Source organism: Salarias fasciatus, chromosome 4, assembly GCF_902148845.1.
Source record: "Salarias fasciatus chromosome 4, fSalaFa1.1, whole genome shotgun sequence".
Lineage (NCBI taxonomy): Eukaryota > Metazoa > Chordata > Actinopteri > Blenniiformes > Blenniidae > Salarias > Salarias fasciatus.
Window position 1 is genome coordinate 12,544,069 of NC_043748.1, and position 25,108 is coordinate 12,569,176.

General features: G+C 42.1%; 1 protein-coding gene across 1 annotated transcript in view; it reads left to right on the top strand.

Annotated features, from left to right (window-relative positions):
• Positions 1 to 25,108, top strand: part of mei1 (meiotic double-stranded break formation protein 1) — a 68,632-nt gene that overhangs the window by 37,102 nt on the left and 6,422 nt on the right. Inside the window, exons 23-30 of the mRNA XM_030089257.1 lie at positions 8,078 to 8,194; positions 11,482 to 11,592; positions 15,356 to 15,558; positions 15,866 to 15,950; positions 17,607 to 17,791; positions 21,701 to 21,782; positions 22,666 to 22,775; positions 24,168 to 24,299. Of these exons, the coding sequence (XP_029945117.1) occupies positions 8,078 to 8,194; positions 11,482 to 11,592; positions 15,356 to 15,558; positions 15,866 to 15,950; positions 17,607 to 17,791; positions 21,701 to 21,782; positions 22,666 to 22,775; positions 24,168 to 24,299 (1,025 nt within the window). The remainder of the gene's footprint in view (positions 1 to 8,077; positions 8,195 to 11,481; positions 11,593 to 15,355; positions 15,559 to 15,865; positions 15,951 to 17,606; positions 17,792 to 21,700; positions 21,783 to 22,665; positions 22,776 to 24,167; positions 24,300 to 25,108) is intronic.

A 25,108-nucleotide genomic window follows, 5' to 3' on the forward strand; every position in this document is an offset into this window, starting at 1 on the left:
AACATACATGTGAGTCAGAGACAAGTCAGGGTTGGCGAGACGAGCTTATGAAAGCTTGTAATCTAGCTAGTTCTTAAAGAAGAAGAAATTCAATTTTAGCTAATTCTGGTTAAAATGTGGGACCAGAAGGTTGAAAATAATGTTCTTAAATACAGACGTTTTAAAATGGGAAGTGTGTCATTTTCCAAAAAACGGTAACGATTGTATGTTGTTGTTAGAATTTCAAGATTTGAGTTTTGGGCTGGGATTACATTGATTTATAATTTAGAACTGAAAATGGTTTTATCATTAATTATTTCGATCTAGTCATTGTTTACTGACACTGGAAGTGCGTCTTGGTTGGATGTCATTGCCTTCTTCTCTGGAATAAATGACAGTGGATAAACTATAACACTGCCACCTATGGGTTCATTTAGCAGACTGGCAGTTAGTCAGCTCGTGCTAAGTTTCCCCAAAACTTGATAATGCTTGATGTTTTATGGACACTGTCCTGAAAAGGCAGATCTGACTGGCATAAAATAATTAATGAAAAACATGAACACAGAATGGATATTCGATCAAACTTACACACTTTGATCCATTGGTTGGGATTAAAAAACCCATATATGCATGTTTACAAATGTTTTATAATTTACTCATGTCTTCAAATCATATTTGTCAAACACATTAACGTACGAACTGAGAAGAACATGCTCTTACTTTTGTCTTGTCATATGTCACTGTTTCCTTTCAAGATCAATCCTCCAAGCGTAGTTATACATCAAGGCCAAATATAGAGCTAGTAATGTCATGAAAACTTTCCGAGTTGTGTAAGCTACTGACTCCATCACCTCAGAAATACATTTATTCATTCCACACAATGATCAGTATCAGTATGAGCGAAAATTGTTTTAGCTTGATGCTCATTTATAACTCATTATGGCTCAGATACAGTTAATTACGTCTGGTACATTGAGGTAAATCTTGTATTTAAGTGCTGCCGAGTTTGCTTTTTGTCATGCAGCAGACTGTTTTGTTATTCTGCCTCAGTTTTTGGACAGCAAATAAAAGCTTTTGATGAAACGGTTCCCACCCTCCATAACACAAGCTCACTCACGTAGCAAGAAACAACACAGTCACAGGTTTATGCAGTCTGCTCCTACACCGTGGGATGATATAGATCAAATGCGCTGCCTTTTATTTTCTACACACACAGCAAACAATGTCTCAGCCTTATAAACAGCCAGCAGCAACAGCCACACCTGAGTTCCTTACTCTCCTAAGAAGGAAAAAAAAAAAAGACTGTTTTCCAAAGAAAATGTATGTTTAGTTGATTGTTTTAGAATGGAATTGCCAGTTCACCTCAGACATCTTTCATCATAGTTTATTTTGAATCCTGGGAGGGGGTTTTCAATTGTCTAAAACGAGAGTAGCATTCATTGTGCATGCAGGCAAGTCCGCTTCTGCTAGATTTGTAGTATGTAGTTTATGAGAAAGGCTCGGGGGAGGTGGAATATTTAAAATATGCATTGTCAGATCTTTAGTGGAATGCGACTTTACCAATTATTTCTGTCATTTCTTTAGAAAACCTCAATCTTCATTTATTGCCATTAAGACAGTTGACAAGCAGCAGTGAAACTGACAGAGCAGACGACTGTGCAGTATGTAACAGATAAACAGATTCTGTGCTGCAACTCACATTTTCTAGAGTGAAGAGTAGATCAAACTAGCATCCTGCCATCATCTTGGGGATAAAGATGTTCACTAAATCTGAATCCAAATATTTACGCCCCTCTCATTTGCATATGCATCATTCCATGGTTTTACTTCATCAACAGTATGGCAGGGGTGTCAGATTGTCGTTTAGAGTTACTGGTTACCTGGAAATATGAATGAAATCTGCAGCACTCCATCTCTATAATTTTAGAGTTATTGTTACCTGAAATATGCAAAAATCCTGTAGATATCCTTTTGATGCAGTTTTTTCAGTAGTTTACAATGAGCCCTTCTGTTTGAATCTAAAACAGTAGCAGGTAGATGAGTGTGACAAGTTTGAGAAAGTGAGGTTATTAAATACATCTACGTGTTGTTGTTTTTTTTTTTTCTCTCTCGTTTTCACCATCTGCCGTTACAGAACATTATAAAAGTTTGCCCTCAGTTGATCCATAGTGATTTTAGCAGCAGTGTATTAAATCCTTCTAGCTTGAATGAACGGGTAACATGAACCCCACAGTATGAATGTGAGTACATGAGTACCGTGCCCATCCTTGTAGCCATAATAAATTAGATGAGGTTAACTGACTTTGGCCAAACTTAAGTAATCACCTGTTTACTGAAACAGTAGCCAACTGGGCCTCCATCTCCACAACCGTTCCGGGCACCATATTCAAAAGCTTTTCTAGTGTTTATCCCATTTTTGGTCACCAATCCCTTTTGGCAGAAATCTTAGGCTTTGTTTTTTTTTTTTTTTTTTTTAGGTCGGATGAACTGTGTTTGTTTTCTCTACAATTTATTCTTGTAGTTTTGTAGCTGCTGTGCCTGCCTGCCAACCTGGCAACTGTGGATGCAGAGATTTTATTGGGGAAATGGGCTTTGTGCCGAATGTCTCCGGCCAAATTACCAACAGACGGTCCGCTGTGGAAGAGACATCTCCAAGTCTGATATACAAGCTGTACCACTGTCTCTCAGTTTAGCATGTTATCTCAGTAGGCAGCAGAGAACAAAGCTGCTCTGTTGAGGTTGGAATTGGCCCAAGCCCGCTTGCAACCGATAAAACAGGTACAAGAGATTGAGCCATGGTTGTTGTCCATAGCTGATCACTTGTCTCTTTTATTTTACAGAAGACTGCAGCAAATATCCAACGTATAAAGTAGCGTGAAAGTAGGTGTGAATGTGCTGGTGAATGTCGGCGTGTCTGTCCAACGATAGACTGGTAATTTGTCTAAGGTGTACCATGCCTTTTGCCTCTTGTCAGCTGTGATCTGCTCCTGCTCTCCTCTACCTTCAGATAAAGTGTACATAGAAGATGGATTGATGGGCTACGGTGGGGGAAATGAAAACTGTGCCTGTCTGAAAACTAGCAGGGAAATTTGCATTTTGCAATTTGTGTACTGAGTATATATAGAGCTTTATGACTACATCAGATTCATTTTTCAAAAACTCTTTGAGTATCTAGGATACCAGTTTTCTTTGAACAGAATATCTCCTGATTGTCAGTGCCAAAAGTGTGGCACAAATATCCGTTTCTTGAAATGAAGTACATTATACAGTCAAGACTAGTCTTAAAAAAAAAGAAGGGAAATGAAAGTTTTCTCTGCCAATGTGTTGAAAAAGAATAATAACAAGAAGAAAACATCAGAAACTGCCAGTTTGTGACTCATACGTTTGTGAAGGTCAGTCCATGTAAAATCTGATATTTCAACGAATAACGGAGCACCAGCAGCAGATTCCACATAACTAGGATCACAGGTTGGTGGATGACAGATTTATACTACTTCAGAGAGGCATGACTCCTCGTCCGTACTCTCCTGGGACTTGGTAGTTTCACACGTGAGAGTCAGTATTCACCATTGTTAATGTTAATAGCATATTTTTAATTACAGAAATAAACAACACCCGCTAGTGGCCCTTCATGCTAACAACAGCCTTTTCAATGTCTGTTCAGTGGGGTCTTAAATGTGTCTTGGTGGTGGCCTGTCTTTCGTCTGGCTTGGCCAAAATCATTACACATATCCCAGATGTGCCTTGAGGTCGCAGCAGCTGAATTGAACCTTTCACAGATGACAGAACCAGCAAGAAGACCTGATATTGTTTGATCTTGGAGAAGTCAAACCAAAGTCAATTTTTTTAGTCGTTAACATTGTGGGGGAACTAGAGTCACGAAAGGTTAAAGATGATCAAAGAAACACAGATAGTGGCGAGTCTGGTTCGACTGTCCCAAGCACGTCATTAGAAAGTGAAAAAAATCCAGCACTTTTGGCTCATTTTCTACGACTGTTATCGTTGAAAAAGATCGTATTAGACATGGGGAATTTGGCAGGAGTAGAAACCGCCAGTGAATCAGGCTGAAGTCGACAGTACAGGTGACATATTGAAAGAACACATGGAAAAACTAATGTTGCATTGAAGTGTAAATTTATGTCTTTCTGTAATTCCCTTCAAGAACACGAGGTGAGTAGGCTTGCAAATGTAATTGCGACTTTAAATAATGCCAAAAAAAAAAATAACAATACAGTTGCTACGCAGCAATAAAACACCTATAAAGGCATGTACGCAGATTAATAGATCCATTTGGCAGGATGTGTTTTTGCTACATAATGGAGAGCACTTAGTTTAATTATTCTCAAATACAGAAGCATTTGAATGAATACCTCTGCAGATTTATGTTGGGTGAGATATTTTCCCCGGCACTATTTACTGTCTGCCTGTCTCATTTAAAGCCTGGTTATGGTCACATTAGGAGGCAGTGAAAAAGCAGTTTAATGATATTACTTTTTTTTTCTCTCCCTCTGTCTCTTTTTAAATATCACATTACAAAATGCTCCAGAGAAACATAAACGTTCATTAAAGACCACTCTGAACTGGGCAAAACTTGTGAAAATAAGAAATTTAAACTCAATGGAGATGACAGTAACCGTGAGACAGCTTTGCATATTCGGAAGTATGCAGCAATGCTCTGTTTGAAAATTGTTCATGGTTATTTTCTATAGGGATCCCAGGGGATCTTTAAAAGTCTTAAAACGGTCTTAAATTTGACATCGTTGGTCTTAAATTATGTTGCCTTAAACTTGTTTGATGTAATGTGTTTAAAATGTGTCTGGGAAATGTCAATAGTCTCCTCAGGTTCACCAGGAGTTTGTTTTGAAATTATGACCCAGTTATCGCTCGGTTTGCAGCCCCTGGTGAGAAATGGTCAGAGAACAGAAATGGCTGACAGTGAGAGCTCAACTTTGGGAGGAAATCAGTTCAACTCAGAACAGTGGGAATCAAGGTGCTGGAGTCGCATGAGAAATCATTGAAACCCATGGCCCAAGTAAAACCAAGACAACAAACTCCTGACGCAACCTTAAAAGCAGAGGTTTTGTGGACTTTAAATACTGAAGCTAAGCACATTTCCGACAACAGTGGAATCGCTGACCCGTGTAAGGGCATGTTCCCTGATTGAGATATAGCGAGCACATTTTCGTGCGCTGCTGACAAAACAGCTTACATAGCTTAATTTGATTGAAAAGGAGATTATGGCAAAGAGAGCAGAGCTCAGAAATTAAAATTTGACATTTTGTGTTTTTTTTAATAGTGTTGTTCATCGTATGCTTTTGACATCGTTCCTATTGTGTAGGGGGATCTGTGTTTTTGTGAGCACTTTAGAAACTTCACAGTATGTACATCTAAAATGAAGTCGTGTTAGTGAAGCAGCAGATCCATACACTATACATACTCACAGTTCTGTGTATAGTATGTATAGAAATACATTTTCCTACAGTCCAGGAGTTACTCATTCTTGTCTATGTGGCTAGGCAATAGGCTGTGAAATAGGCATAAAGTTCTGCTCTAATTAGTCTTTAAAAGGTCTTAAAAGTCTTAAATTTAACTGGCAGAAACCTTTTGGAACCCCATTCAGCATAAGATGTGTTTCCTACCTTTTCTTTTGCTGGCCTCTCCAGGCAAATTGGGAATTTTGATGCCGCGGAGTCTCTCCTGAAAACTTGCTAACTTTTAGATTGGATTGAAATTGCGAAGCGTCTCCCCGAACACTGTCGGCGCTGATTAATGTTGGAGGGAAAGAACCATTAATCCTCCAATTCTTCCAACATCCTCCGACAGTCCCGACTTCAGGAAGTGAGGTACTTGTTTATCTAAATGGCTCGGCTCAGTTTATTGATTTAGTCTCCTCTGACAGCAGTATTAGTTTTCTAAAAGCTGCCGTGACACCGAGGTATTTTTTTAACTCTTTGCTTGATGTTGACGATACTGTGAAGTTACCCGGTGTGTGTCATCCATGGCACATTCATTCTATTCCCGACGTCCACTTCTTACTATAATCACTGTAGTTCGAATCAGATCATTGCTACAGTTGTTTTCACCTTTTTCCCCAAAAAAGTTTTGAAGTACTCGTATACATCTTATCTCTTGTTTTTTTTTTGATCAGTAAAAATTGGCAGTTATGCTTCCAGTTTACTGTCTGTGACTAATATCGGATCATACCACTCTAAAGTTTGCTAAAGGGATGTTTTTATAGTGTTTCGTGAGAATTTTGTGACAAAAGTTAGGATAGTTTATATCATTAACCCACAATAGCTAAACTACAGCTTGGCTGTGTAATTTGTTGTAATTGTCATCAATACTCATCTCCGGGATAATTTCAGTAGGGATGTCCCGATCAGGTTTTTTTGCTTCCGAGTCTGAGTCCTATCATTTTGAGTATCTGCCGATTCCGAGTCCCGATCCGATTCTTTTCTAATAAAGTAAAATATGTACATTATCGATTAAAAAAAAAAAAAAAAAAAAAACAATTAAAAAACTTATGAAAAGGTCTCCTTTTTTATTTTCTTACCGTCAATTCAAAACAACACAGCAATATGTTGCACATATTGCTGTCTCTCTGTAATTACATCTTTCTGTAGCACGGAAAACCTAAATACATCTCATTTAACCCATTAAAGCCGGGCACGCATTACCGCTTCAGTGTGCAGCAGTGGCCAGAAACGTTCAATACAAAGTTACGAGGCAGTGCAGCAACACGATCTGGACCCGGAAACAGGATCAGTTATGCATATGCGCGAGTCTGATGCATTTCATTGCCCAAGAAACAGCAGATTAGCGCAAAGAAGAAGAAAAAAGACCAACGTCAATGGTAGAACTATGCAACAGCGCTTTCGGGTTTAATGATAGAATTGCGCAACAACGCCACTACCGTAAATGCGTCCCGGCTTCAATGGGTTAAAAAGGAAATTAAAGAAAAAAATAAAGATATTTATCCAACCGAGTCCAAATCGGGAGGAAATCACGTGATCGGATTGGGACATCCCTAAATTTCAGTAAGCTGAAAATCATCGATACAAACTTCAAATTTACATTTTTGGGAGGTAATTATGAATAAGTTTATTGCAGAATGGGTAGATCTAATAAAGGTTAAGAAATTCTGACTTGTTTTAAAACGAGCATGCTTGAAAAACCACCTTTTTTGTGTGCATATGTTTCTGTGGATGTATGGTGAGTTGGCTTCTACACATGTATGTATGTTTGGGTGCTTTTAATGGGCTTTTTGTAGATCTGTCTGCCAGATGGCCTTGGTGTGTGTGTGTGTGTGTGTGTGTGTGTGTGTGTGTGCTTGACCAGGTTAATGAGTCCAGCTGAAGGGCACAACACTAGCGTGCCTGTTGGGGATTGAGGAACTGTTGCTGTGGTTCGCCGCTGCCTGTTTCTTCCTCTTCTTCCTCTTCTTCATCCTACAACCTGAGGGGATTACAGTCTGTTATCCCTGCACGTCTTCCAGTTCATCCTCCTGTAATTTGCATTAATATATACTTGATATTAGTTTCGATGTGGCAGTATCCCTGAGGGGAGATATTTTAATGTTATGCACTGGGAGGAGTATGTAGATGTGTTTTTTTTTGCTTGATCTTCATGCTCTCTCTTTCCCGTTAGAGTACTCCTGCCCTTTTCTCTCCTTCAACCTCTCGTCTCTCTCCGGCTTCCTCAGCTCCGTTCTCCCCCTTCTTTCCCTCCTCCTGAACTCTCCAGGCTCAGAATGCTGTGATTGAAAGCCGGCGTAGTAATGTTCCACAATTCCGCACGAGGTGCCTTCTCTTCCTTCTTCGTTTTTGCTCTTGATGATTACGGCACGCCGCAGCACGTACTTTTTCACAAATTGCACTTTTGTCCAAATGTCAATCAAAGATATTCTTTTTTTCTGAAAGAAATACTTTATCTGTGAGAACTGTCAGTTTGAATCATGTTCTTTTCAGACTTTGTGAATGTAAATTTCTTTCAGTCACGTTCGTACCAACCTCACTGCCTCATCTTTGCCTTTTTTTTTAATTATAGTTCTTTTTTTTTTTACAGTTGCGTGTCTTTCTCTCTCTTTTTTTTTTTGCAGGTGCAATCTCGCTGCCTCTGCTGCTGAAGCTGCTTTGTGTCACACAGGCCAGTGACCTGCAATCATCCTCACTGTACAGTAATATGGAAGGAGTGCACTTCAAGCTGCTTTACCACGGTGAGGCCGAAAAGTGCCGCTGACAAACCCAACAAAAGCACTGCTCTCTTTCTCGCAGCCTTTAACTGTCGCACTTACATCGTCTGACACTCTCAAGTGGAGGCAGGGCTGACACAGACCGGCCTCGCAAACATACACAGCTCTTTTGGGTCTTCCGTCGAACATCAAAAATATGCATCAGAAACCACCTGTCTTCATTTCTTCTTTTCTAACATAGACCCTGTTTACAGCTTTTCAAATGAAAGCGCTTCGTTTTTGCATTTTCATTTCAGAAAAGTTTCGTATCTGCACTTTCAGCGTTCTGAAATCGACGTCCATTTAGAAAACGTTGAAAAGGTGCAGTTTTCATTTTGACCTACAAGTGGGTGCTGAATTTCAATGTATTGAAAGTGGTTTTTTTTGTGCATGTCATAAGCAGAGTTCTGCCAGGATCACTTTGTCAAAATTTTATTACCATCCAGAAAGCATGAACATTGGAACAACAATATGCACAACATAAATACAACCCATCGTTAGATAACATGACAATAATGTTGCGTTAGTAAAAGATGACTAAGGAATTACAAAGCTTTAAGCAGCAAATTGAACTTGGCGGTGTGGCTCTGTTCTGGGACCTCCCTCCCCTTCCCCACGCCTGTGGGGAAAGCCTTGAGGCAGGGAGAGCACTCCCCCCTGCCTTCCAAGTGCCGACTTGGAGGGGCACGAGGGAGGGAGAGCAGCAGCAAGAACCCCCGGAACAGAGCAAGCATCCAATTCAAGTCAGCTTATATGAGTTGCCAATTTCAACATGGTTGATTCTAGACACCTTTACAGCGCAACCCAACAGATCCACATGAGCAAGCATAAGCGACTGTGGAAAGGAAAAACTCCCTCTACAGGAAGAAACCTTTGCAGAACCAGGCTCAGAGGTGCCGGTTTTCTGCTATTCCGGTTGGGTGCAGGGACAGAAAGAGGAGATAGATACGAGCCGTCGGAACACAAGGAGGAGCTGGGGAGGAGGTGGGTACGAGCAGCGTGCAGATGACGGCCAGACACTCAGGTAGACTGGGGCGGTTTAAATACACACCCAATAGATCAGCTGATCTGCCTGGGAGGGGAACTGATCACCTGACGTGAGGTGGTAAGGCCGCCCCTGATGCGTGGGAGCTCGGCCAGCAGCTTGACTCCGTGCCTGTCAGAACTACCGCTTTGCTCCATAACATGCACACACACACTCTTGAAGGAAAAGCTTCTTTTATAAAATGCATTCCATCTGGAAATGTGGGCACAAAGATCGGCTCCACACCCAAACCAGGCCGAACGAAATTCACATGCTAATGGTTAACTGACAGAATCCCATCTGCAGGCATGCAAAGGATGATGCAGCAAATAGCAACACCGCTGCTTAATGTCCTTTATCTAACAGAAAGGTGTCTGGAATGAAAGGAAAAAGGATCAGATTGAAAAAAGGAAACAAAAGAGCATGTTGGCGTGAGCGATGACACACATGAGCATCAGAGTTGTCATTGCTGGTAACCAAAGTAACTAAAATCTTGCAGTTTTCAAGGTTTTTAATTGATGATTGAGCAATATAATGGAGTTTTCTTTTCAGTTAATGAAAAACTTAATACAGTACAGGTGAAAAGCACTAATGTCTGCTAGTCCTAGACAAATTTAATTAGGATGTGGGTTGATTTATATTTTCATAATACAACAGTACTTATTGATTAGCTATCGGTCACTCCGACGGGGACAAATAACACAGTCTTAATCATGATGGGACCCTATAAGTAAAACCTGCTTGAGTGAAGTAAATGTGTGTGACGGATTATTATGTATCTGACACATTAAAATGTTTGCTTCGGCTCACCGTATCACCATGTGTGTACTAAACCTGTCCCCATCCTTTCCGGTTTTTATAGAGGAGCACAAATTTATAGATCCCAACTTTTGCTTTGAAAGCAGTATATATGTCCTTAAGGCCCCATTTTGTTTTGTTGTGATGCTCCGTTTATCCTCCACATATGCCAGTATGTCTTCCTTAAGTGGAGACTTATCTTTGATTTAAGATCAACATCAGTCACAAACTTCCTCTGAGGAAGTGCAGCTGCAGACTTTACCTCACTTTGCGTATCTGGGAAATTAAACCCTAAACCTTTTATGATCAGTTTGGAATTTACTATGATTTTTGTTAAGATGTGTGCAGCCTTTGTCCTTCTGTGACTAATCGCTTAGTTTTCATCTCCTTTGCTGCATTAGTGTCGCCTCCTCCTGTGCTGTTGGCTTTGTTTTAAAGCCCATCGTGTTTGACATTTTTAAAGATCACTTTCACTCTGTTTATATCGACCGGGTTGAAGCAGGCATTAAACAGCAAAGCTCATCATGCTGCCTTTTATCGCTTCAAAGTCTGGTTTGAATGAATCTGTGTGTTGCAGAGCTCAGCATGTGATATATTGGAAGAATGGCTCAATATGAGAACCTGTCCAGAGCAAGGCCATTTGGACTGTATTGGTGTGAATATAAGACAGTCCTGATTACAAAAACTCCACACTCTTTAACAAGAATAATATTTAGAAAAAAGATTTTACAGATCAGATTATATTTTGTGTTTAAAAAAAAAAAAAAAAAAGTATTTTCTCGAATAGAGACCTGGAATCAAATGAGATGTATGAATGCTGAAGTTGAACTCGAAGTTTCCTTGATATACACAGTTATATATAGGGTCAAGACCAGGGGTGCTCAGTTCATTTTAGTTCAATCCAATGTCATCCAGAGTGGGTCAGAATGGCATCATAAAAGTTGCATTTGAACTAAAGTTCTTCTTTGTTGTGGAGTCAAATGAAAGTTTTGAAAAACTCTTGTGTTTTTGCAAAATGTTTTGCAATTAATTATACAAGTTACTATAATTTCAACTTAAAGCCAGGTTCTATGTTACATTCTTGTACAAATTTCAGTGAAATGTTCCAAAAACATACATAACTGTTGAAACCGGAAGGTTTATTTGAAATTTCTTCACTTTCGCTCATCGTCCTTGCTTCATCCAAAAGGTTTTCAGAAGCTACAATTAAAGTGTTTTTTTACATTGTCCAGCACTCTCTTGTGTTCAGACCAGCGCAGCAGTTTTGGTGTTGTTTAACGGTCGATATCCTTCAGTATTAGTAGAAGTAACTACTCACACAGTGTGAGTCAATACTCACACTGTGTGAGTTATTGTGATGTCTTCTGAAAGGATGTAAAGTAACATATCCTTGTATTTTGTGCGTTTGTGTGTGTGTGTGTGTGTGTGTGTGTGTGTGTGTGTGTGTCAGTGAATATCATCACAGGGAGGTTGAAGCCGACCAACACAGAAAGCCTCCTGCCTGCCTTCAGCTACCTGTACTGCTGCCTGAGTCTGTCCCCTGAACGCTGCACTGACAGAGGTTGGACATACGTTCTCTCTGCCTCTTGTCTTTTCTATTTCCCTGCATTGCTTTATCCTCTACCTCTCTCTTACATATCCTGGTATTTCTCTCGCTCACGCTCTTGCCTTGTTTAACAGCAGTGAGAGTCTGACCTTGATCCGTGCTGCACCGAGGTTCAGACCTGGACATCGTCTCAGACACCTTTTTTTTTTTTTGTTCCATTGTCCTATCTCAGAGCTTCTTTTCATGTACTCACACAAAAGCCTGCCAAGCAGTCAGGGTTATGCTGTCACGTTGCTAAAGCAAAGTATTTTTGGTGCACAGCCTGAGATACACGTGCATGAACTTTCAGATGGGCGTGCTGCGCAGCCTGTTTGTTTTCCTGCATGCAGAATAAAGACGTTTTCCCCGTCCGTCCTCCATCTGAGGCCCTGAAGCTCCTGGCCCGGTCGCCAGTCTACTGCCGGGATCACACAGAGAAAATAGACCTAACAAACGTGGGATGAAACCAGAGTACCCAGACAAAAGTCACACTAGAAGAACCAATAAATCCACATCTCTTGCTGTTAAAGCTTCACATAAACAGTTAAACCCTTTTATTGTGGACGGCTTCAATTGAAGCTTAACTTCATTTTATTTATGTACTGTAGCACTAAATGAGCATAGGCCCTTCATAATGGCTTAACAGAATAGTGCGTTTCAACATATCTCTAGACAGACAATGCCTTTTCCAAAAAAAAGCATTTAAAACAGCTTTGAGGAAAAGTTATTTCTTAGTGAGAAGAACCACGTCTCAGAAGAAGAGGAACTCGACCACGCTATTGCTTATAAGCTTACATTATATCTCTGTTTTTAAAATAATTTCACAGCTGAATCCCTCAAACCCAAAGCCAAATTAAAATCAATGAGCCGAAGCAGAGAATAAATAACTGTGATGTCGCTTTGTAGCAACATGGATTAGTTTGTGAAAGTATTGACAGTGACAGATTGATCTGAAGTCATACGCTGCCTTCTTACTGAGGACATTCATTCCATTCATCATAATTCAATCCGGGGCCACTCGTTTGTGTCGTGATCCTGGATTCGATCGCATTTGAAGGATTTTCTTTCATGAGTTTTGCTTGTTTTCCTCCAGATTTTTCCATTTTCTTCCCACATCTTTAAAAAAAAAAAAAAAAAAAAGAAAAAAAGTGTTTTAAATTAAGTGCTGAGTCTAAAGTGGCTTGTGGTGAGAGTGTGATTGTGTGTCTGCGCTCGGCCCGTGATGGACTGGCGACGTGCTCAGAGTTCAGCCTGCCTTCCCTCATTGTCAGCTGGAATTGGCTCCAACACCCTGAAAGCCCGAATTAGATGAGGCGCTGTAGAAGATGGATAGATGAATATTACAGTTTAAAGAACTTTCCTAAACAAGAGACCATTGAAATGAGAAACTCGGCAGAGATCAGAGTTGTTAAGTGCGTCTCGTGACCTGAAAACGATTAATCGTTTTCAGGTCACGAGATGCACTTAACAACTTGAAATAACAGCAAGCAAGTGGTATGTAACTCTGGTGCGAAAATTCTTCCTTGCTTATGAAAAACAGAAAAGTCTAAAACATAAGACAGCCACAGCAGGATATTTGTAACATTTTCAAGTTTCTGATTAAAAATTTGATCCTCATAATTCACCTGTACCGCACAGGGGTGAAAAAAAACTATGTCCGTATGCCAATCTTTTGACAGCCCTGCATTAATTATTCACAATTAATGTGATTAACAGAACCCTAATTATTGTATACAATATATTCCTTGTATTATATTGATAGTTCTGCTGCAACCTACCTGCTCACTCTCTTCTTCTGCATAACTGGTGGCAAGTTTGCAAAGTAGTTTGAGCCCCAGGCCACACAGCGTTTCTGCTGACTTTGTGGTGTACAAGAATAGTAAAGAAATTCCTCTGTCGAAGCAGAAATTGGTTTATATTGTGACTCTACTCATTATAGTTTCGTCAGGCTTGCGGTGCTGCATACATCCTCAGAATACAATTTCAGATGACTTGAACGTATATTCTTTTTTCTGTAATACATGTTATTAGTTTTTAATTTTAGAAAGCCCATCGATCTTCCCCTCTAACTTTATTATTAAAGTTAATATTGATGTTAGAAGTTCATGTAGTTCACTTTGTGTCGATGGCAGATCACGATGAATAATAACAGGTACACACACACACACACACACACACACACACAAAAGTATATGCATACATGAGAGATGAGAGTGAAGATGAGAGTACGACTGCATCTCACTTGAAAACTATCTAATGTGCCACGGCTATAGTGGACCACAGTGGCCGTAGATAAGAGATATTGCTGAGTATTGGACAGGGTTTTTAATAGCTCATCAAAATTAATTAAAAAGAAATCAACACCAAGCAGTGAAAAATGCCACTATCAGAGCAGATATGAAATAAATAAGCAAGTGGTGCAGCACTCCCTCTGCCAGACCCCCACAGTGCACAAATAAGTGCCCATGCAGCACATTGGACAGCTATATTAGGATGCATTGCCCTGCAGAAAAGATGCAGGGATTTGGAGCAATAAGCAACTTATAGAGCCACTTAAAAAAAAAAAGGACAAAAAATTAATTATGCACCAATTGCAAAGTTCCAAATTGTCCTGAAAACAACTATTTTGAATTTGGATGATTATTTGAACCTGTGGTCCCCTCACTGATCCCCCATCCATTGGCAGCGCTCTATTTGAGGTGCAGTTTGGACATGTCACCAGTCCATCACAGGGCTAAATCGGTGTCTTTAAATTGCTCATCGTTGTGAATGTGAGTGTGTGTGACTGTCTGGACTGGTGATTTGTCTCGGGTTTACTCTGCCTTCCCTCCAGCTGAGACTGACTCCAGACTCTTAACGACCCTCAACTGGATAAAACGGGATAAATATGGGTGGATGGATTGTATGTTAGCAGCACTGAGTCTGCTGAGCAATGCTGCAGATAAATTGTCTCCATGGGTGTTTGGCAGTGACTGGGACCGACGGGATATTTTTATTTCTCTGAATATATATATGTATCTTGGCTGGTGGTTGCTTTTCTTCCCCAACTTCAAATATGATGAAACATGAAATTCTGTGACTCGAAAGACTTGGCACGTATGTCCGCCGCGAATGCTTATGTTGATTTTCCATTGCTCTCAGAAGCCGCCCACCACATGCATATCTCCTGAGCTCGGGGGCACATTTACCAGACTGCACATTTAAGCTTACACAGTTACTAATATTTACAAATAAACAAATCAACAGAATCCTCCCTGCTCAAATGCTAACATTGTTGCCATAGAAACTATTCATTAAGTACACGGAGGTCATCTCGACATTTCTGTAATAAATCCTGCCCTCATTAAATGTTTGCTGGTATTGTATCAGAGGTGTTAAATCAACTTTATGATCATTTTGGAGGGACAAATTGCCATCAAATTTATGGTTTGTCGTGCCTGTGAAGCTCACTGCGGGCATACAGAGAGGCGTTCCTGGTCTATAACCTGTCCTCTCATCCAAAGCAGTAAAGCGTGTCAGCGTAACACAGCTCTAACAGGGGTGTGAGTTAGTGGTGTCAAAATGCAATCACAGCTGCCGAGAAGACGTAGCAGCGCGTCTTTGTTTGCATTGTCCGCCCCGCGGCGCCGCGTCCAGCAGTCATTCAGACCAGCTGCTCTTCAAACACAACGCACAGCGCGGTGACATATGAGTACAGATCCAATTAAAGTGTGATGACACACTGCCGTCTCCTTCCCAGCTGTCCCCATGCTGCTCTCCAACACCGGCTTGATGAACCAGCTGCAGGGAGTCATCTCCTCCACCTCCACATCCTCCTCCTCTTCCTCCTCCTCCTCCTCTCCATCACTCTCTCCATCAGGTGGTCCTCCTCTGGCCCTGTTGTGTTGCTGCCACCTACTCCTGTCCTCCCTCATTGCCTTGCAGCACGTGCGCTCCACTCAGGTAAACGCCACCCTGCTCAGCTCTTGTTCCTTTTTTTTTTATTTTTAACTCGAGGTCTACTGTCAAGGGCAAGGCACAAACGTGCAGTAATGTGGAATTATTCAGAAATGGGTGCAGAATACAGAGCAGCACAAGGATTTGCTTGATACATATCACAGTAAGACCGGGGTATGAAATACTGCACTTTCTCCTTTGCTCTCCGCTCGCTCTGCAGGGATAATACATTCTTGCTTGCAAAAATATTATTTTTAATCTTGTTATATATCTGATTTTCCCTCTCTCCCTTACTGTTTCTCTATCCTTTAAGGTCTGCAAGAGCATCAGCTGGAGCCTGGACACGGCCGTGCAGCAGCTCCTCATTCAGAAAAGACAGTACAACAGTCTCTTGCTGGGTAACAAATAGAGAATCTTATTATGGGATTATTTGAAGAGATTTGCACACAGCAGTAAACAATTCATTCGGTGTGTGTGTGTGTGGTCCATGTTTGTCGTGTAAGCAGAGATTACAAAAGTAATTCTGTGGATTCTTGTATATTCTGGAATTGCTCTTTTCTTTTTTTTCCCCCCCTTTTTGATTTGATCAGATCAGTTTTGTCAATACTTAATCATTTCTGTAATCATGCGCCAATTGATTAAGCACAGAATTAAGCAATTAAGAAGGCATTAAAGGTTGTGTCAAGCCAAATTCTCCCAGTGCGTTTCAGCCGGCTGATGTTTGAATCGTGCCAGACATCCCTGATTATTGCAGCCGCTGTCCGTGTACTGTATAGTCCTGAGGGTACTAATGGGGTTCACCCCTGTTTGGTTTACACACGCTCCCGCGCATGTAAAGTGACTGTTTTGTCAATGTTTTATCCTCAGTGGAGGTAGCCAAACCCCAGGCATGCATTTCACACACTTTCATTATAGTAAGTGGTCCACATCCCACTGCAGCTCTTTGAGACAGATCATCCCTGCTGCTCCTGTGTCTCTGTCTGTCAGCTGGATAAGTGGCCTGTCAGGGTCGCATTGATGTATCGGCTCGCTCTCCCTGCTTTCCGCTCTGTCTCTCTATCAGTTTCTCCTCAGTCCGTCGGCCTTCGCTCTTTTCCGTCTCGCAATGTTTTGCCTCCCATTCGAGCCTGATTTTCCCCACCCGCCCCTCCTCTGCCCTGTGCCCTTCCTCTTTTCCCGATGGTACTAATTGAGTCTTACAGAGAGAGCTGTAATCTGATTCCCCTTTCACACTGACGTACTGAAGTCCTCGGATCGCCGCCGCGGTGGACGGCAGTGCACAGTGGGGCAAGATAGTATGAACTGAGTCAACAATGTAGAATGAAGTACGTACTCAGTACGGAATCAAACAAGATCGTCTGGGATTACACATTTTTCTTTTTCTGCGACTGCGTACCGTGTCGTATGATTTCGAAATGACACGCAGACATTTCCGACTCTTACCGCATGTTGCAGGTTGATCTCTGTTCATGTCTGCAACAAAAAATGGAACGTGTTTATTTATTTATTTATTTTTTTATATAATTTCGGACAGTCTCAGGAAGCTTCGGAATGTGGCGTATCGATTTCGCATCATCTTGTAACGCATTTCATAAATCCACATAACACTGAATGTCTCCGACCTTTCTCCAGCCCCGCCCGGCACCCTCTCCTTGCTCGGGATTCACATCCTTCTTTTCTCGCCCTCCTTTTTCCGACACAAATCGCTTCCAAAAATTGCCTTCAATTCCTCTCGACTCTTAGTCCGCCTCTACGCTCCCGCTCCCTCTGCTACCTGATTATTCAATCTCACTCTATTTCGAAGTTTTCACTTCCCACTCGGTACGCTCACTCACTCACTCACTCACTCACTCACTCCCTTATGCTCAGTTGTAGGCTTGTTTCTCCAGTGGCCCTGCGCTCCACGTTTGTTTGCTTTCTCCTCCTTTCCCGACTCTCCTGTGTGTTGACGCATTTTCCTAATTCCCCTTTGCTTTTTACTGCCATTTACCAGCTCACTCCTCTTTCTCTCTCTCTCTCTCTCTCTCTCTCTCTGTCTCATTTTCTCCTGCCAGTGAGCTACCTGAGGCTGCTGCAGGCTCTGCTTGATGCCGACATGGCGTCGGCTGTGGTCCAGCTCAGCACCGGTCCCGATTTGGTTGGGCCCAGGCCTCTCGGAGTGGAAGACGGTGCTTTGTATCCGCTCGGCTCCAGAGGAGCTCAACACCTCTCAACTGTGCTCCACGAGCTTCTCCTGCAGGTTGGCGCACCGTGCATCTCTGTGCACTGTTACTGTTTTGTCAATGTGTGTGTGTGTGTTCACACAGTCACAGTTGGAGGACTCTTATTGAGGGCAGATCAGATTCCTAGAAATTTAAACTAAAACTTCAAACATTCACAGCTGCTCTTGCAGACTGAGATTCACTCATATAAATTAGAAAGCTAATGAAAGTATGCTGGAGCTTTTTTGCAATTTATATCCAGTCCTGTTCAGATTCCACTTTTACACATTGGCCTAAATTTAAGAAAAAGCCGGGTGGTTATTCCAGTCATGGTGTGATATTCAGCTGCCGGTGTCATTCCAGGTTATGTCAGTTGTGCACACTGGATGACGACTGGTTACTTATCAAAGCAGGAGGATGACAGGCCAGCTGTGAGTGCTGGATGTTGTCGTGAACAAGCCGTCTTACGGACTTTAAAGTGCCGCATCTCAAAATGCTTTGGATGGCAGCGAGCATGCTGCGCTATGGGAGGAGCAGAGAGTGACGGTGGCTTTCGGCAAAGCTTCCAGGCAAGAGATCAGTGCGAGAAATAGACTGAGGACACTTTGGTGTGTGTCTGTTGGTATGCAGAGTAAATAAGCTATTTTAAAATGTGTGTTAAAGTCTGTGTTGCGATTAATTAATTCATGAGATAACGCGGCGGTTCACAACTCTTTTTGAGCCGTGACCCCAGAGACATTTTTTCTCTAGAATGACTTTTTGATCATGTTTGTTTCTGCTATGTTGCAAATCCAGGGTTAGTGCACAAAGTGACAGCTTTAATTTCCCTCATCAGGATATAGTCTTTATTTACTGAGTAGAAAATCAACGCTTAACAATCATCTGGGCACGTTCTACTGATTGCGCAGCTTAAATAATGGATCCTTAATTAGAGCGTATTATTGTATTATATTGGTCGATCGACCGACGCTTTAAGTCAATGTTGGCGTGCTGCTGATCGAAAGTGCATGCAGTGGATGTGGCTTGATGTAAGTCACCGTGGTTACGACCTGCTGCAGTGTCCGTGTCTCCGTTTCTCTTGGAACTCTCCTCACGAGGTCAAGTGGACGAGGCAGTCTTTCCATTTTTTTTTTTTCTTTCTATTTTTTCCCTCCTGACTGCAGGTTTGTGTTCAAACAGGCCGAAACAGGATCTGAAGCAGCGGTAACTGTGCTGTCACGTGATCGCAGCCGTCCATCAAAATGCGCCGGCTCAGATATTTTTATTATATGCTGCTTTTTATTCGAACGAAAGTGAAACATGATGCACAGTGTTGACCGGATGAGAGGATTTAGTTGTGGAGAGATGTTTCCTCGCAACTACCTGGTCAAAAGTCATCACTCCAGAAGCAGGCGTATTTGGTAATAGTCACAATTGATGACTGTAATTGACTTCAGTTTCATTTTCTTTCCATTATTTGATGGGATTTCCAATGAGGGGCTCAAGTTGTTCATATCCACTTGCAAGTAGATGGTTTAGTGTGATAAACTGGTGTAGTGGGTGTAGCTGGTGTCAAAGTCCTTGACAGAGTCATTATATCCTCTGATACTCATGCCGATTAGCTTCTTTATGGATGTCGTGTAACGAAGCAGCTCAGCCAGAGTGTATTTGTCACCTCTCATAATTGCAGACCTTCTCAGAACATTAGAACTGTGTAACTTAAGATTTCACAGCTGCGAAACTCAGTCTCTCTCTTAACATGATTCAGTGGAGCAGCTCATGACAGATACGATATATTTTGAAATAAAACTTCAGGAAGGATGCCGGCAGGCGCAGTGTGTATTCATGAAGACTGAAAGAAGCAGATGTAGGTCGAAAACACTCTACAAGAGACACTTTAATGGAATACTTTAGCCATTAAGGTAATAATTAAATTGTCAAATCCTAAATATTGGTACAACGAGCTCAGTTGTTGCTGCTGAGCTGTCTTTAACAGAGTATAGATTTTACGTCTGGACATGAATGAGCCCGCTCCGGGGAGTACTGCTGCACCTCACATTTGATATAATTCATGTTTATGGAGGGCATGAATTAACAGAACCAGGTCCAGTGAAATCCTGGCTGCAGTGCTCCAGTAACCAGCACAGTGTATTTCACAAGTTGGAAAATTAGCTTGCCAAAGGCATTTATTCAGACTGGAGTGTCTTTGAAGATCCTGCTGCGCTTTTACGCTATACTCCATATTCCTCCATATTCATCTCATTAATTAAAGACTAGAAGATCATAACGGCATTATCGGTGATTATGCACCTAAAATTGCTGTGAGCAATGAGATCCATGCAGTCATATTGATGAAGCTTTAAATGCTGCTATACCGTCACCCCGCTTCTTTCTCTTACAGCGCAGGAAACACAAAGGTAATCTTTAAAGCCTGCGCAGCGTGACATTGAACCTGCCTTTCACAAACAAGGTTGTGCAGAAAATGAGATTCCAATTGATTTGGCAGTTAGCATAATGAAACGGCGCATACATCCGGAGCAATCGCAGCTGTCTCCCAGTTGTTATTCCAATAGCTGGAGCGCTGGCTCTGGCTATTTATGACAAAAGCAACAAACTGGAGACCCACCGTCATCAGGTTTATTCTTCAGAGGTGCAGCACTCCTTGTGCTGTGTGAATACATCGAAAAAACTCGACCTGCGGACCAAAAAAGCGGCTGTTTTGTCAGAGATTTTAATAATGATTCTATTTCTGCATCTCTGCTGTGTATTTTCTGGATAAACTGCGTCATACTATGGGATAATTGCATTTCATGCCTGCTTTTCTTTTCCATTTGATGCTGCATACACCGCATCGCGCCAGCTCCTGGTTCCACACCAGTGATATTTCCTCTCTGTGAGACTGTAGTGCTGAGCTGAGTTTCAGTTCAATGCTTCACTGCTCTGTAGTCTGCTGTTAAGCAGCTGATATAAGAAACGGAGCAGTTTCCTCCTTCCCATCCTTCTCTCCTCTGTTTTGCTCTCTTTCCTCTTGATGCTCTGGCTGAACCACAGCAGGAAACGCTGCACTTTCACAGCTCTCTTCTCCACCTCCTATACATTCAGCCTTCAATATCAGGCAGCATAAATGCTTGCCTGGTCAAATTTTTGTCGACCAAGAAGAGCTACGAGCGAACAAGTCCAAATTAAAGAAGACGGGATTTAAAAACGTTGAGCTAAAATGTTCATGTTAAAGTAGAATTTCCGCACAAATTCTGCAGGGTGTCTCTCATAAACCCCGCCAGAGGCGCACAATAAGACGCACTGGCAGAGAAGATTTTGGTAATGTGATGCGAGAATGATGGCTGTGTGTGTGAGTGTGTTACTCTTTTTTTCACACAGTTAGAAAACGAGCCGAAGAAGAGTCGGTTAGAGGTGAAAGGTTCCCTCTCCTCCTTCCACTCTCCTGAGGTCTGCCCTCCACTCTCTCCTCTTTATCCTCCTCCTCTGCTCATTTGAACCTCCTTTTCAGCGCTCCACTCCCGCCTGCCCTTCGCTCCAGCCTCTGCCCACTCCACCGCCTCGCCTTCCTCTCCTCCCCGCCTATGGATTAGGATGTAACTCTCCACAGTCGTCTTTGCGCGTCCGCCTGGCCTACTTCTGTATTTTTGGACACTACACAGCAAGCCCACCACTGTGGGGGAAGCATGCATTATTAAAGCGCCGCTGTGTCGCGCTCTCTCCGGTGTTCCCTCGCTCTCCCTTTTGTTTCTGATGCGTCTTCGTCCGCGCTGGTGTCCACACCGTCTTCCTGTTCCTCGTGCATCTGTTGCCGTGTTTGTTCCAGTGTCTGCAAAAGCGAGAGCTCACAGGCACGTGGCACAGTGCTGCGGTCCCCACGACTTTCCAGCAACGCGTCGATCTAAACGCCGGGAGATCGTTTTCCGAGTCGTCTCTCATGTTTTCAGCCCACTGTGTCTCTTTATCCGCAGAAGCACGAGTTGCTGTTGAGAGCTTCAGTCAACTGTCTGGGCTCCCTGCTGGGCTTTCTGCAGAGGAAGAGTCCCACCACAGGTACCGAGCGGAGAGGCAGGCAGACTGAGAGCAACTGTAGATAATTTGTGTAGGCACAAAGACAGAGAGAGGAAATATTTACAAATCAAGACACTTGAGGGGGTGAGGGAAGACAGCGTGAGTGCAGATTACTGTAGGAATTTTCTTCATGTGGCTGTTAAAACACTCATTAGATCACCTCTAATCTGCCAGACTCATGTTTTTCCTTCGTTGAGCATCTTGATTTCTTTATGTTTAATGTGCATTAAGACTTTAAACTTATAAATTGCTTTGTGCAGTGTCTCCTCCAGTGTGTTGAAATAAGCTTTGTGTTTAAAAAAAGAGCCAAAAAATGCACAGATTTGAAATTACAATGTATTCCCATTTTTCAATATCTATCATTATACTATACTACCAAAAAAAGTTTTCTAATTACAAACTGGCAAAAAATGTTTTTATCTGTCTTTGTGGTTTTATTGAACTTTATGTTTTTGACAAGTTTTACTTACAGTTCAGTGGTTTTATTGCTTTGTCTAATTTTGAGATGAGATCGCATTGAGTATATAAAAATGCTTTTTGAAAAATTGAAAGCCTTTGTTAAGCTCAGAGTTATATATTTCACAAGGAGTCCTTGGTGAAATTTTGTCTAAATCCACGAACCGAAGTCTCTCTAAAAGTGCATCGTTATCTTTTTTAATCAATGTTCCATTTTTTTTTTGTGGCGTTGTGCTGTTTGTCTTGACGTTGTGCTTATTTTTAGGCATTATTTAGTTTCGGTAATTGCACCAGGGAGAGTACAGCGAAATGGAAGTGAGAAGAGACGAAACTGACTGGCTCTAAATTAGATGTCATGATTTGTCATTTTTCCGCTCATGGGGTTTGTGTTTGTGTTTGTTCGCGTCAGCCAAGTTTGTGGTGTGTCAAACATGGAGTGATTTCTTCTTCCTCGACTGCCTGCTCAGCTCTGGAGAGAGCAGCCTGCTGCACCCTGCCAATCTCAGACTCATCACGCTGGTGAGATGTCACACACACACACACAGATATGGCTAACTCTTATATTGAGCCTTTCAGAAATCTAATTGTAACTTCAACCACAAAACAGTAGATTAGCCTCAGAAATCATGTGGAATACAATGGATTCTATCATTTTGAGTCATTCAAGATTGGTTGGAGAACTTGTTTTTAATTTGTCGTTCGACGTAATTCTTCCTCTGACCACTGATCACCAAGTGCCTGATACTGAACCCGCTCTTAACCTGATTCAAACTTTAAAACCCAAAACCACATCTTAATCATGAATCCATCTTTTTGATCCCTGAAAGGCAGAATTCACCTCTCAAATACAAGGGGAAAAGTTTACAACCCCATCACAAGCGCGTGCATGCACACACACACACGAATAGTTCCTTGAGCATGGTGCTGAGTGGTAATAAATATTTGATATTAGGCAGATTAAAAGTTAATGAAGGTAACAGAATTATAAATGTATTCAGATCACATGAGTAATGACAGTGAGTCTGGTCTCAGTTATGCAGGGTGACATAAAACAACATGTCAGAGCTGAAGACATGTTGTCATCATGTTTTCTGCTGTGAGTGACAGCACCAAACACTTTTCATTTCTTATTCAGTGAGCACAGGGTAGAAACTAGTTGCAGCGGATCTTCACGATCATCATTTTCAAAATCAGACATACTTTAAGTTTTTTTTTTTTTTTTCTGACACTTTTGATTGTATACATTTCTGATTTCAGTTAAACTCGTTTTAATCTGTTAAGAAAACTACCGATTTGTCTCAGTCAGTACTGTGCAGTACTGGTTTAGATTTTTATCCATGGTGCAGCGCCAACAGGAACATATCGATCGGGCCCAGACTCTTCTCCAGGATGTAACAATGTGCCCAAATAGCTGGGAGAGAGCTGTCAGCTGTGACAAGACAGAATAGATCTCCTGCAGCTTCCACAGAGCTTCGAGGAAGCAGGTTTGGGATTATGTGATCAGACAGGAGATTCTTAAATCCACAGGAGGACTTTTTGCAAGTTCACCAAGATACCGAACAGCCATCCTTCCAGGTTTAATAAAACTGAAGAAAACTTTAACAAAAATCAAAGCAGTTTTTATCATTACCTAGTAAAGTTTATTCTTTTTACTGAACATTGGATGAAATAAACATGATTACAGGTTTAAAGAACATTCACAGCAGTGTTCTACAGTGTCAGGAGAACAGATGTTTTTGTTCTTTGCATACATCTTAACACACACCACAGACTGGGCCTTCACTTTGTGTGTGTGTGCGTGTGTGCGTGTGTGCGTGCGTGCGTGCGTGCGTGCGTGCGTGCGTGCGTGCGTGCGTGCGTGCGTGTGTGCGTGTGTGTGTGTGTGTCTGCCTGCTTTTGTGTTGTGTGCAGCTGCTGCAGGACGGTGGCACAGCAGCGCTGGAGGAGCCTGACCTGCTCCAGGTGGTGGAGGCTGCAGAGCGGAGGGGGGTGAAGGAGCTGAGCCGGGAAGCTGCGCTGACCCTCAGGCTGCTCCTGACGCAGGTAGACCTGCGTGCCGTGCACACGTGCGCGCTCGCACGGAAAGATGTTGATTTTATAAAAGTTGTCTGCACACGCCTGCTGTTGGTCCCCGGTTAGTTTGGCGCAGCATGGTCTTCCAGTGGTTAGGCTTTTCCTTCTTTTACATCTATTTGCATGTCACTCCCGACTCTCAGTGCAGAGTTTGCATGTTATCACTGCACGGACGCTCCAGGTTCCTCACACTATCCAGAGAAATACTTGCTCTAGTGATTATGGAAGTGTGTGAGCATGCACCTCTCTATATTTGCCCTTTGATGGACTTGCCAGCAGCACAAGGTTTGTCCTGCTTTTCACTCAACGTCAGCTTGGACATGCTCCAGCCCCCTGCAGCCCTGACTTTGACAATGCAGGTATAGAAGGTGGATTGATGGGGGAATGGAGTTCATGCACAGGTTACATGCAGCGTCTATAATGCTTTTTATTTATTTGTTGGAGAAGACCAGCGTGAGCAGAAAATGCAGACACAGCAGGAGAAAGCACACGGGAATGTTTGTTTATGAAAATAACATAGCAGGACACCGCACACTCAAGCAGCAAAATGCCCATTTACAGAAGTATTCTTAGCTCAAGGCTCCATCGTTCCTCACACACTGGGCAAGCTGTCTACCAACTACATGTCAAGTGACGCCTGAACTCATTTCAACATTTTTTTTTTTTTTTTTTCAGCGCAGATTTTATAAAATGAAATACAACTCTGGAATATAATGACACTGATTAGCAGGTTGCATTAGAAATGCAAATTTCCTGAATCACAGCTTACAGTTAGAAGC